The 13,056-nt window shown below is 45.7% G+C and overlaps 1 protein-coding gene across 1 annotated transcript in view; it reads right to left on the bottom strand.

The window, feature by feature from the left end:
* Positions 1-13,056, bottom strand: part of noxa1 (NADPH oxidase activator 1) — a 34,361-nt gene that overhangs the window by 5,453 nt on the left and 15,852 nt on the right. The window contains exons 7-11 of the mRNA XM_051950722.1: positions 12,857-12,916; positions 12,734-12,771; positions 12,452-12,590; positions 7,265-7,333; positions 6,867-6,984 (exon numbers count right to left, since the gene is read on the bottom strand). Of these exons, the coding sequence (XP_051806682.1) occupies positions 6,867-6,984; positions 7,265-7,333; positions 12,452-12,590; positions 12,734-12,771; positions 12,857-12,916 (424 nt within the window). The remainder of the gene's footprint in view (positions 1-6,866; positions 6,985-7,264; positions 7,334-12,451; positions 12,591-12,733; positions 12,772-12,856; positions 12,917-13,056) is intronic.

The following is a 13,056-nucleotide window of genomic DNA, read 5'->3' as shown; positions in this document are numbered from 1 at the left end:
CTATTCCACAACACAAATAGAATTCTACAGGTTTTTTTGACAATTCACTGACAATTGATACAACAAACAACTGTGATTCCAAAGCCTACATGAAACCACAGTCATTACACCCTCCAATAGCAGGACTTAAACTTTTACAAAAAAAAAAAGCTTGAATTTAGCAGCCAAAGACAAAACTCAGGAAAAGACCACTATGGACGGGCCATACGCAGCTTGGATACAAGCAAGATCACAGCTATCTCCTGCAAACAAATATCATCACAGTGACCATGATTGTCCTGTGCTGACACAGTAACCTATGGATGTGTACTTCTCATAAAGGCAAATTCATTTTTCCAGCATGAAAGCAGACGTGCAGATAGTTCTGTTCATGCCTCAGTTTACACAGGCAGGGCTGCTAGACGGTCACATTGCCGTGCATATTGGACACGGAATAACACACAGGGTTCCATGAATATTGTTGAAAGGCTGTAACTTTCCAGTTTTATTTCACCCTTCCTGACTGCCAGAGGCAGTTCTTCTCCCTGGATGTCTCCATCTTGCGCAAGCGCAGGTCGAGTATTAATATCAACAAAGTCACGTGTGACCCCGGATGACCGTGGCAGGTATAAGTACCGGTGTCATCCGGGCACTCATTCCCCTTGAATCTTCTCGCTTACGCAGGTCACCTGCTGTTAGCAAGAGCTAATAGTAGCATTTGATGAAGGGATTGTCGCCGGTAGCCTCGAGACTGCAAGTCGGAGTCGCGAGCTGTTCGTCCTCCAGAGGATGCGACAAGTTTCCCGTTTCAGGAAGGAGCGGCATCAGCCCGTCGTGGAAGACAGATAAGAGCGTGTGTGCTCAGCATCGACTGTCTAAGAGGTCAGCGAAGGTAGCGCTCTGGCTGCTCTTTCTACGACATCACGCAAGTACAGCTTCTACTTAGTGGCAGGGGCTAGGCGCTACCAAGAGCGCATTCGCTTCGTGTAGCGGCCTCAATCGGGAGGTATCTCTTGGTGTGTCGCCAAGAGTTAGCTCGCTGCCCCTAACCGAGACCAGTGACGGCCGTGCTCTCGCTGACCTCTCACTGAAGCTTGTGAGTATTACACGAGTATTACATAGTGAGTATTACATAGTGCTTTCGCTAGGGTTGACTGTCGTCGTGCTGATACCAGTGACAGCCGTGCTCTCGCTGCCCTCTCACTGACGTTTGTGGGTATTAAACAGCTAGCGTAGAGCTCTCGCTAGTGCTAGGTGTTGCTGTACAGATACCAGTGACGGCCGTGCTCTCGCTGCCCTCTCACTGAAGCTCGTGAGTATTGTGCTGTAACATTGTGCTCTCCCTGGTTCGAGCTGTTAGTGCTCCGACAGGAGCGTGCATGCTCGCTGTCGGCTCCCTCTGCTGTAGCACTGGTGACGACCATGCTCTCACTGCCTCTCACCGAAGCGCATAAGTATTACACAGCTGACATAGGGCTCTCGCCGGTGCAGTTTGTGTCCCGGCTTGTGGCTTCCTTTAGCTGCGCCATGCTAAGCTCGCATTTCTGTGCTACCTGTATGGCCCCCCTTCACCCTGAGGACGGCCACGTGTCTGGGTATCGAACATCTGAGTGAGGGTTTATCAGAAGACCCATATATGAACTGTAGCTTCATGCTGCGCGCATTGAGGGCTGCTAGGCTGTCAGAGGTGGAACCCTTAGTGGGGGGGACAGGCCCCCCTCAGTCAGGGGTGCCATCTCCTTCTCAACCGGGTCAATCTAGGGGGAAGGTGTCGGAGGCTCTGGGCGCCCACCCACGTAGGAAGAGGCCTAGGACTGACACGGTGTCTACTAAAGTGGATCAGCTGTCTAGTGAGCTGGCACAGATGAAGTCACTCCTCCTGTCTCTACGCCCTACCGTTACAGAGGGTGGAGGCATCAGGACTCCCCCAGTGCCGGAGCTGGCCCCTGAAGAGGACATTACAGTGCCTTGTGAAAGTATTCGGCCCCCTTGAACTTTTCAACCTTTCGCCACATTTCAGGCTTCAAACAAAGATATAAAATTTAAATTTGTTGTCAAGAATCAACAACAATTGGGACACAATCGTGAAGTGGAATGAAATTTATTGGATATTTTATACTTTAACAAATAAAAACTGAAAAGTGGGGCGTGCAATATTCTTCGGCCCCTTTACTTTCAGTGCAGCAAACTCACTCCAGAAGTTCAGTGAGGATCTCTGAATGATCCAATGTTGTCCTAAATGACTGATGATGATAAATAGAATCCACCTGTGTGTAATCAAGTCTCCGTATAAATGTACCTGCTCTGTGATAGTCTCAGGGTTCTGTTTAAAGTGTAGAGAGCATCATGAAGACAGGGGAGTACCTGAGGGAGTTGCAGGCCTGCTGGAGGGACTCAAAGGCTCTCTCACGGCTGACATCTGATGGGCGCACTGTGGCGGCCATGCAGGATGCGGCTAAGTTTGGTCTGAGCCGCATACCATCCGTCGAACCTGCTATTGCCTCTCTTATAGTCCTCCCAGACGAGGCACTAAGACCTGAGGCCAGGTGCCCTCAACAGCAGTGCAGGGTCACTGATGACCTGCTGTGCAGGGCATATGACACAGCAGCATGCATGGGCCATATTGGTAATTCCCTCTCCCACCTCATGCTGGCCCTGTCGGCTTCCCTGCAACAGACGTCTGCGGACGCACCCACTACCAGCCTGAGTGACGCCTCATTGAAGGCTTTTGCCCTTATGTCTCAGGAACTGGGGCGCCTTATATCCACTTTAGTCCAGATCCACCGCCAAGTGTGGCTGGCCAAATCACCCCTGTCGGAGACATGCCGGAGGACCCTCCGTGCAGTCCCAGTGGAACCTGGGGAGCTGTTTGGGTCGGCAGTGGTCTGGCTTCTGGAGCAGACGGTACAAGCCGATCAGACCAGGCGGCAGTTCTCAGGGCTTAGCAGAGACTTGCCGCCTTCCAGCAGGACCAGGGGTTCAGCGGGTGTTTCCCGGGAGCGCTCCCAAGCACTGCCTCAAACTTCCCATTCTAGAGGGCATCAGTGCTCCACTGGGGGACGAGCCCGCTTTCGACATGGCCTCACTGATTTACCTCGAGATCGTCGTGCCTCGGAACCCCCCCCCCCCAAGGCCTCAGGAGGCCAGGGGCGCAGGAACTGAGGCCTCGGGGCCGACAGTCTTTTCTCTCAGCAACAACTCCGCTGCTGGGCAGCCTGTACTTCAGACCCCTGGGTGTTGTCCACACTGGCTCAGGGTTACAGGCTTCAATTCCGACGCCGGCCCCCAACTTCCAGCCAGGTCAGGATGACTGTCATCACGGACCCGGCAAAGACTCAAGCCCTGGTCGAGGAGTTATCTACCCTCCTGTCCAAGGATGCCATGGAGCCGATAGACCCCCTCTCCCAGCCCAGGGGGTTCTACTCAACTCACTTTCTGGTAGGCAAGAAAAGTGGTGGATTTCGCCCTGTCCTAGATCTCAGGGGACTGAATCGGTTTCTAAAGACACTGCCATTCCACTTGTTGAGCACGAAGGACGTTCTTTGCGCTGTAGCCAAAGGGGAATGGTTCACTTCGGTGGACTTGACGGATGCTTATTTCCACATTTCGGTCGCACCTTACCACAGGTGGTCCCTGCGTTTCGCATTCAGGGGCCACCACTTCCAGTTCACAGTACTTCCATTCGGGCTCCCTTTGTCCCCATGGGTGTTCACACACTGCATCATTGCGGCCCTTTCACCCCTGCAGTCCCAGGGCATAAAGATTATGGCATATCTGGATGAGTGGCTGATCTGCGCACCATCCCGTTCTCGGGCGGTCCAGTACACAGCCGTCCTCTCGCACGTAGCACAGTTGGGACTCAGGGTAAACAGAGAGAAGAGCTCTGTCTCCTTCCCAGAGTACGCCCTTCATCGGGCTGGCTCTGAATTCTGTCATTATGAAGGCCCGCCCATCACACCGATGGGTGGACGACATCTTGGGCCTCCTGCTTCGGTTTCGAAGAGGGGTAGCACTGCCTTACAGCCTTTACCGCCGCCTTCTGGGCAAACTGACGGCTGCATCTGCTGTCGTGCCTCTGGGCTTACTGTCGGTATGCCCCCTGCAGAGGTGGCTGAACAGCTTCCATCTGGATGCCAGGCGGCACAGGAGCAAGAAGCTCAGGGTGTCACAGGGCTGCCTGAAGGTCTTGTCACCTATCTGGTAAAGGGCGTATCCCTGGGTGTCATCCCGTTTTGTCGAGAGACGGTAACTACCGATTCCTGCCTTTCAGGTTGGGGGGCTGTCTGGCAGGGCAGGATAGCTCGGGGATGGTCAGCTCAGGAGAGCCAGGAGCATGTCAACGTGCTGGAGCTGCGAGCTGTGCACCTAGCGCACAGGACTCTCATGCCGTACCTCAGAGGGAAGCATGTGTTGATACGGTCGGACAACATCTCTGCAGCGTTTCACATAAAACACCAGGGGGGTAACAGGTCAGCTCATATGCTGCAGGTGTCACAGGATCTGCTGCGATGGACAGCCCCCCACCTGGCCAGCCTCCGAGCCATGTATCTGCCGGGGGAGCAGAACCAGGTCGCAAATTTTCTCTCCTGCCGGAGGCCCCTGCCAGGGGAATGGCAGCTTCATCCAGAGGTGGTGCAGATCACATGGAGTATATTCAGAGAGGCGGAGGTGGACCTCTTCGCCTCCCGCGAGACAGCCCAATGCCCCCTCTGGTTCTCACTGAGAGAGGAAAGCAGTCCTTTGGCATAGGACGCTCTGGCTCACGAGTGGCTGGGAGGACTTCTCTATGCCTTTCCACCCTTTTCCCTGATATGGCCAACACTACTCAGGGTGCTCCATCAGGGGCACCAACTCCTCCTAGTGGCCCCGTTCTGGCCAGCCAGGACTTGGTTTCCGATGCTGCGCAGACTATTGTGGGACACCCTGGCGCCTCCCCAACAGGAAGGATCGCCTGTCCCAACTGGAAGGCCGGATCTGGCATCCCTGCCCCAGCCGCATTCAACTGTGGGTGTGGCTGCTGGGGGTCCGGACCCAATGCTGAGCTGCTGCATAGAGCCTGTCAGGGCAACAATCCTGCAGGCCAGGCCCCTCTCAACCCGGCTGCAGTATGCTAACAGGTGGAAGTCGTTCTCCAACTGGTGTCGGGGTCGTGATCTTGACCTAGTTAGGTGCTCTGTCCCAGCAGTTCTCGAGTTTCTTCGGTCCCTATTAAACAATGGTCGCGCTCCCTCAACCCTGAGGGTGTATACTGCAGCTATTTCTTCCAGGCATGTGGCAGTGAATGGCCACACTATAGGGAGTGACAGGCTCGTGTCCCTCTTCTTGAGGGGAGCTTGGAGGCTGCGGCCACCAAAGCCACAGAGGACTCCAGCCTGGGATCTGCCCATAGTGTTGGATGCCCTATGCGGGCCTCCCTTTGAGCCGCTTGACCGGGCAGAGCTTAAATGGCTGTCTGTGAAGACAGCTTTTCTCCTTGCCATGACAACGGCAAAGCGGGTAGGGGAGCTACATGCCTTGTCAGTGAGCAGCCCGGCTGCAGTATGCTGAGGTGTCATGCTGAGGTGGAACTCAGACGGCTCAGGTGTAACTCTGTGGCCAAATACAGCATTCCTGCCGAAGGTGCTGGTGCATTCACACCTCAATAGACCCATTCGGCTGGCTAAGTTTGACCCCCAGCCAGAAGACGGGGACGAACAGCGGGAACTGCTTTGTCGCAGGATTCTTCGCGACACTGTTGGTATAAGTCATCCAGTGAGAAGAACTACCTCTGGCAGTCAGGAAGGGTGAAATAAAACGAAGGTTTTATGAACCCTGGATGACTGCCAGAGTTCTCAGTCGCTCAGAATCCCCATGTTGCGAGAAGACTCTGTGGGAATGTGTGGCATGGATGACACCGTTAGTTATACCTGCCACGGTCATCTGGGGTCACACGTGACTTTGTTGATATTAATACTCGACCTGCGCTTGAGCAAGATTGAGACATCCAGTGAGAAGAACTGCCTCCAGAGTTCATAAAACCGTGGTTACATACGTAACCTTCGTTTTAATGGATATAGCAGCTAATTCCAGATTGGGCTGCAGCAATATGTCAGTAGGTATTCCTGAGATGTACTGAGCACAGTTAATTCTGGCACAAGATTTCTGGAAAACTTAGAACTTCTTGCTGTATTTGGGTTCTGTTGATGGAAATCATGTAAAAATCAAACCACTTACTCTCCCTCTCTGTCATTCAGCCCCGCATGCAGTGTGTTTACTTGCAGGGATTGGAGACAGTTGTGTTGATTGGCTCACCTGTTCATAATCACCTGTTTTCAAGAAAGCCCTGTTCATTCCTCCACTCTGTCAGACCATAGACAATGAAACCCCATTTCCCTGCTGCTCCCTGAACTGTCTCCTACATTCCTTCTCCAAGCCACTGCCACCTGCTCTGCTTCAGCGTTTCCCCAGCCCTCATCAGTTCTGACTCTTCTTGCCAGACGACAGATTTCCCGAGCCTTCAGTTTAGTCCCCTGTCCTGTGAGTATATCAGTTTTTCTCAGATCCCTCCATCTGTTGTTAGAGTTTTTGTAGTTTTGCCCTTTTTTGAATTAAGTTTGGTTTGCTCCTGCTCTGCTTTTCTCTCAGATTAGTGTCCCCATTCTATATCAGTTAATGTTCTTGTACGTTTGGCAAATAAATCCTTTTTGTGAACTCTGCCTGTTTATGTCCGCACTTGGATTCCCAGAGCTGCCATGACTCCTACAAACCTACAAGTATAAAATCTTTGCAACAACAAATTCTAAGAATCCACATGGAAATACTGCTGTGACCCTGAAATGATCTGGGAAAAGAAATCAGAGGAATGACAGCAGACAGGTCTTCAAAAGAAAATGGATTTTAGATCAAACCTGGTTTGGAGGCGTGTGACTGAATTCTACTCTGAGGAGGAGCTGCAGGGCTGTTCTGGGACTGTGGCCGAGTGGGGGGTCTGAACCCTGGTGGGAGGGGGATCCCACTGGGAACTTTCTGTGAAAGAAACCAAGACAGGAGAATCACTGAAACAGTATTCTTCCACAAGAGAAAAAAGTATTAGATTGAATTCCAGCAGAACACTTCTATCTTTTGTTAAAATCAGTACATGCAACTATTCTGACTCTGCTCAGCATGAATCATAATTTTGAGGAGTTGGTAAAGTGCCCCAATAAAACTGAAGCCCAGGCCAAGTTTTTTCCCCCCCTCCAAACTACCCTTGAATATGTTGGGCACAGTATCAGAAAGGGTATTACTGCATGAGCTAATATTTTACATTTTGCTTTTTGCTACTGGACATCTTGACATCTGCAGGTTCGAGCAGGGACACTGGCAGGAGTCCTCTCTGAAAATTAAGAAGAAACGGTCAAATACATACCGGTTTTATATAATAATAACAATAATACAACTTTGTCTGAGTCCTGTCAGTTTTGTTTTTGTAACTTGCAGCAAAAACAAGTTGTGAACACATTGATATCACCTTTTAAGTTGTACGCAAGTAAGTTGTATAAGAACCATGTTTTGTGCCATGTGCACACTTATATCCAGCAACATTATCATTAATTTGGACTCATTTGTGGCCACCTAACGGACATCTAGGCCTGTACAATTTGGTCAAAATCTTCATAGCAATTTATGCTCTCATGAATCTGCTTGCTTTGTTATCAAGGCAAATGATTATTCTAAAAATACTTCTAAAGTATTCGGTAACACTTTATAATAACTATACACTATTAAGCAATAGTTAACCATTGGTTCAGCATAATTTAAGCATTAGTTAATCCTTAAATCCTCATGAATTCACCGTTAGTAATGCATTACAAAGCATTAGTAAAGACAGTTTTAAATGTTCAACTAACACATTATTAAGCATTAGTTAAACATTAGTAAATTGTTTAATTCATCGTTAACTCATCATTTGTAACTAATTAGTTATACGTGCTTAATTAATCATGAATTCATGATCTGTATGGCATTTATTATGCATTACTAAGCACTTAATAAATCCGGTTAAAAATGTTTTGTTGGTCATTGATAATCTCAGTTAATACTTTATAAAGGGTTAGCAACTGTGTTTGTAAGTCATATACTAACACATATTCATACTCAATGAATAACTTATTATTGCGGTTACTACTCATTAGTTAAGTATATTCCGTGAGCCCATCTAAAGTGAGGACTATCTATGCTTTCTAAAGCATTTATAAATGACACAGAAGCAAAGATATACAGTGTCAGTTTTATTGGTCCCAAACAATACAAGCTCTTTTAAATACACACTTTAAACAAATACAATCTATAAAATTTCAAGTAAACTTGACAAACATCTTCAAATAACAGTCTGTGATCGTATAAAATAGAAAAATAAAATACAAGCTCTTTTAAATACACACTTTGCAATCCTTAACATTTCAAGTAAACTGGTGAACTATCTTTAGGGCACACACACACCAGAGGTAAGTGGCTGCCTGATTCTGGCAGCCACCTACTTCTGGTGTGTGTGTGCCCTTGTTGAATTGCACAAAGTGCTTTACAGTAAAACAAATATACCGTTTTCAAATATTGCAAGATAACACTAGATAATTTCTGCAACCTGTTTGCCTCTATGATCAGCTGCCATCTCTCCAGTGTGATATGGTTCTCTCTCCGACTTCCGCATTTGAGAAAAATAAAAAAAAACGCGCGGTCTCGCTCTCCAGAACCGCGGAGGAGGCTGGGACTTGTAGGACTCTGGGATGTATAAGACGCTACTGTGCATGCTCTTACTGTCAAAAACGCTAGTGCGCATGCTCCAAAATGCAGAAGTCACGCTGGAGAGATGACAACTGATCGTAGAGGCAAACAGGTTGCAGAAATTATCTAGTGTTATCTTGCAATATTTGAAAACGGTATATTTGCAGCGTGACTTCTGCATTTTGGAGCATGCGCACTAGCGTTTTTGACGGTAAGAGCATGCACAGTAGCGTCTTACACGTCCCAGAGTCCTACAAGTCCCAGTCTCCTCCACGGTTCTGGAGAGCGAGACCACGCGGGTTTTTTTTTTTTCTCAAATGCGGAAGTCAGAAAGAACCCACTAGAGAGATGACAGCTGATCGCAGAGGCAAACAGGTTGCAGAAATTATCTAGTGTTATCTTGCAATATTTGAAAACGGTATATTTGTTTTACTGTAAAGCACTTTGTGCAATTCAAGGGCACACACACACCAGAAGTAGGTGGCTGCCTGATTCTGGGATTCCGCCAATGTAATTCAATGGGAAACGAGCGGATTCCTCCTCCTGCAACTTTTACCTTTGGCAGGAGGAGGAATGCACTCGTTTCCCATTGAAATGCACTGGCGGAATCCCAGAATCAGGCAGCCACTTAACTCTGGTGTGTGTGCGCCCTAAAGAGATAATTCACCAGTTTACTTGAAATGTTAAGGATTGCAAAGTGTGTGTTTAAAAGAGCTTGTATTTTATTTTTTCTATTTTATACGATCACAGACTGTTATTTGAAGATGTTTGTCAAGTTTACTTGAAATTTTATAGATTGTATTTGTTTAAAGTGTGTATTTAAAAGAGCTTATATTGTTTGGGACCAATAAAACTGACACTTTGTATATCTTTACTTCTGTGTCATTTATAAATGCTTTATAAAGCATAGATAGTCCTCACTTTAGATGGGCTCATGGAATATACTTAACTAATGAGTAGTAACCGCATTAATAAGTTATTCATTGAGTATGAATATGTGTTAGTATATGACTTACAAACACAGTTGCTCACCCTTTATAAAGTATTAACAACTGAGATTATCAATGAGCAACAAAACATTTTTAACCGGCTTTATTAAGTGCTTAGTAATGCATAATAAATGCCATACAGATCATGAATTCATGATTAATTAAGCACGTATAACTAATTAGTTACAAATGAGTTAACGATGAATTAAGCACTTTACTAATGTTTAACTAATGCTTAATAATGTGTTGAACATTTAAATTAATGCTTTGTAATGCATTACTAATGGTGAATTCATGATGAGTTCATGAGAATTTAAGGATTAACTAATGCTTAAATTATGCTGAACCAATGCTTAACTAATGCTTAATAGTGTATAGTTATTATAAAGTGTTACCAAATATTCATTTCTCCACTTACAGTGCATTAAAAATACATAAACTGCAAACCTTATTATATTCATTATCAATAAAATGTTTAAGTCAAAGGTTCCAAGTATGAATAATCAGAACAGATTCAAAAATGAATACAGTGGGTCCTCGGTTTACAACGTCCTCAACCTACAGTGTTTCGTTATGTTGGAACTGGTTACGTAGAACTAGTTGGCGAGCGGAGTGGACGGATGTCACCGTGCGGCGCTATAAAATGGCTTTGTTTACATTTGCCAGTTGTATACCACCTTGGATTGTGCTACATTCGCTAACTTGTTGCTCTTCATAACAGCTCCAAGTGTGATTAAGTAGACTGAGTTGTAGAAACAGTTCTGTTACCTTTTCATAAAATGACTAGTACATGCATGAAAGTCATTGTATTCATGACTTTTCCAAAGAAATGATTGATATCATGATGCATGTAACAGCTTTGTTTACATTTTTGCTTAAGTTCAGACTTACGGTGAAAATCAACTTACAATAGGCCATAGGAAAAGAACTTCGACTTAAGTCGAGGACCCCTTGTATTCTGTATTAATAGCAACAGATTAAATTAAATGTTGAATGAATATGTACAATTTGAAATAACATTCCACTGATGTTGGTGGGTTGTGAAAATTAATTCACTTCAGATTGTTTCACTGATGACCAACAAGAGGACCTGCTCTTTAGGCAGAAACAGTGGTGATCAGTAAGGCTTTTCCTCAGTGTTTAGTATGCTGATGTTTACTAGTGAGAGCATCAAGTCAGAATGTTTTCAGATTCCACTTTGTTTGACCCTTTTGCTGCTAAACTATGTTTGCCAGCTCGTCTCTGACATTTGGTGCTGTAGTGTAGGTAGTGATGTGTTTTTAGAGCGTTTTCTTGGCTTGAAAAAGCTGCCTGCTACAGGTAAAATGATGCTGTGAAAATGAACAAGGTTGAGGGGAGCTGCAGAGTTGATAATTCTTTTTAGGTTCATCACTATCATTTATCACAGTGTTATGTGATCCATTAATAACCGATCAAGCGCCATTCCACTCAGTGTAGGCGATCATTTCTCTCCATCTAATCCGATCTTTTGCTTTCTGAATTGTGACTGTTGCCCGTTTCATGTGTAGTCATGATATCATTTTCATTCCGTCTTCCTTGTCCTCTCTTCTCATTAATTTTTCCAGTTAAGACAATATACTCCAGAGTCTCTTTCCTTATGAGTCCAAAAAATGTTGCTTGCCATTTCCTAACATTGTACATGCATTGAGATCAATTGAACAATTTCAGAAATAAACTGACAAACAGCTGTTGAAGAGTACGTACTTAAAAATGCTTTGAAATGAATTTAAAGCTGCAATACTATCAATTTGTTTTAAGATTTAATAAAATTTTGTATAATGTAAAAAAGTGATTTGTAGGGATGAACCTTCAAAAAAAATCATCACTAAATCTGCTGTTGTCCACCCTTGTTGGAGCTTGCTAGCATTTTTTACCCAGTTATATTGGTTTGGAAGCAAGCATTACATGTTTACCAAACATACTGTATGACTTAGTGTCATCATTAACCGCATTTGCAGCAGCAAATGAGATTAATGATGACATTTTGTTGCTTTTATAGTGATCAAAGACAATCAACCTTTCTTGAATTAGTATGCAGTGTGGATCATGCCCACAAGTGTTAGCAGAAGATCTGATGAAGTCATTTTTCACCACCTGATCAGCAGAGACGGTAAAAGACTAGCTGGTAAACACCAACCAGACATTGTTTCAAGATTGGAGACCAAAAACAGAGCTAAAAGGAGATGGAATTTTGGACTTGACTAGGTGGACACACATAGCTGGGGTGGCTGTGGATCAGGTGGGAGAGCGGGTCGTCCAATGATCAAAGGGTCGGCGGTTCGATTCCCGCTCTCGCCTAGTCATGTGCTGCATGCTGAAGTTTCCTTGGGCAAGATTCTGAACCCTAAATTGCCTACCAGTGGCTGTTCCACTGGTGTATGAATGTATACGGACTGATGTTGCAGATTGATTAGCAACCTGCACATTAGTGTGTCTGGGTGAATAGGAGCAATTGTAAAAGCGCTTTGGGTACTCTGATGAGTAGAAAAGTGCTATATAAGCAAGTCTAAATGAATAGTGATATTGCTTAAAAATGTGTTTTTAGCTTGTTCTGCAGCTTTCAAATTTTAATATTGATTGTATTACAAGGTGTAATTGTGTCTGAGGCTTGGGCAGAGAAAAACATTTTTCCTAGAACATTCAAATGCATCAACAACAGTCTGACCGTGAGTGTACAAGATGAACAGTTTATTTTTCACCCAGTACAAATCTCTGCTCACCTGTCCATCATATATGACAGCTGTCATCCCGTCTCTGTCCTCCTCTCCAAATAAAAACACCATGGCTCCTCCCGGAACAGTCAGGTGTCCCGGGGCCCGAGCCATGTAAGCCCTCCGCACACGCATGTACCGAGAATCCCTAGCAGGAAGTGAAATGACAAAATCATTCATACATCTAGGAGCATTGCGTTACTGTTGTGTGTTGTTCAGCAGTACTACTACCCTCACAGTAAGGTTTCAACTTAGGTAACCATTTCTCACAGGATTTTACTTCAAACTTACTGAGCTCCGTCCATCTTGGGTTCATAGAAACCAGGTTTCTGTGAAGAAGACAGAATGAAAATCAGCAGCTGGAGTGACTGACAACAACATCATAACTCATATTCATATTACAGTGAGACTTACCTGCAGCCTCAGAGGTTCAAAACCTCCAAAATCATCATTGGGAATCATGGAGGAAATCACCTGCATCAGTAAAGCATCACACATTAATGAATACTGAGGGTGACTTCTTGTAGTTTATTTTCTGTCAGGATCCCATCCCAGCTCCTGCCCTGTGATCCCTTCCTGTTTATCTCTCTCTCTCTCTCCCAGCCGCTCGCCCT

Source organism: Acanthochromis polyacanthus, chromosome 7 (assembly GCF_021347895.1).
Source record: "Acanthochromis polyacanthus isolate Apoly-LR-REF ecotype Palm Island chromosome 7, KAUST_Apoly_ChrSc, whole genome shotgun sequence".
Lineage (NCBI taxonomy): Eukaryota > Metazoa > Chordata > Actinopteri > Pomacentridae > Acanthochromis > Acanthochromis polyacanthus.
Note: the sequence above shows the minus strand (reverse complement) of the source record. Positions and strands in the feature narration are given on the sequence as shown.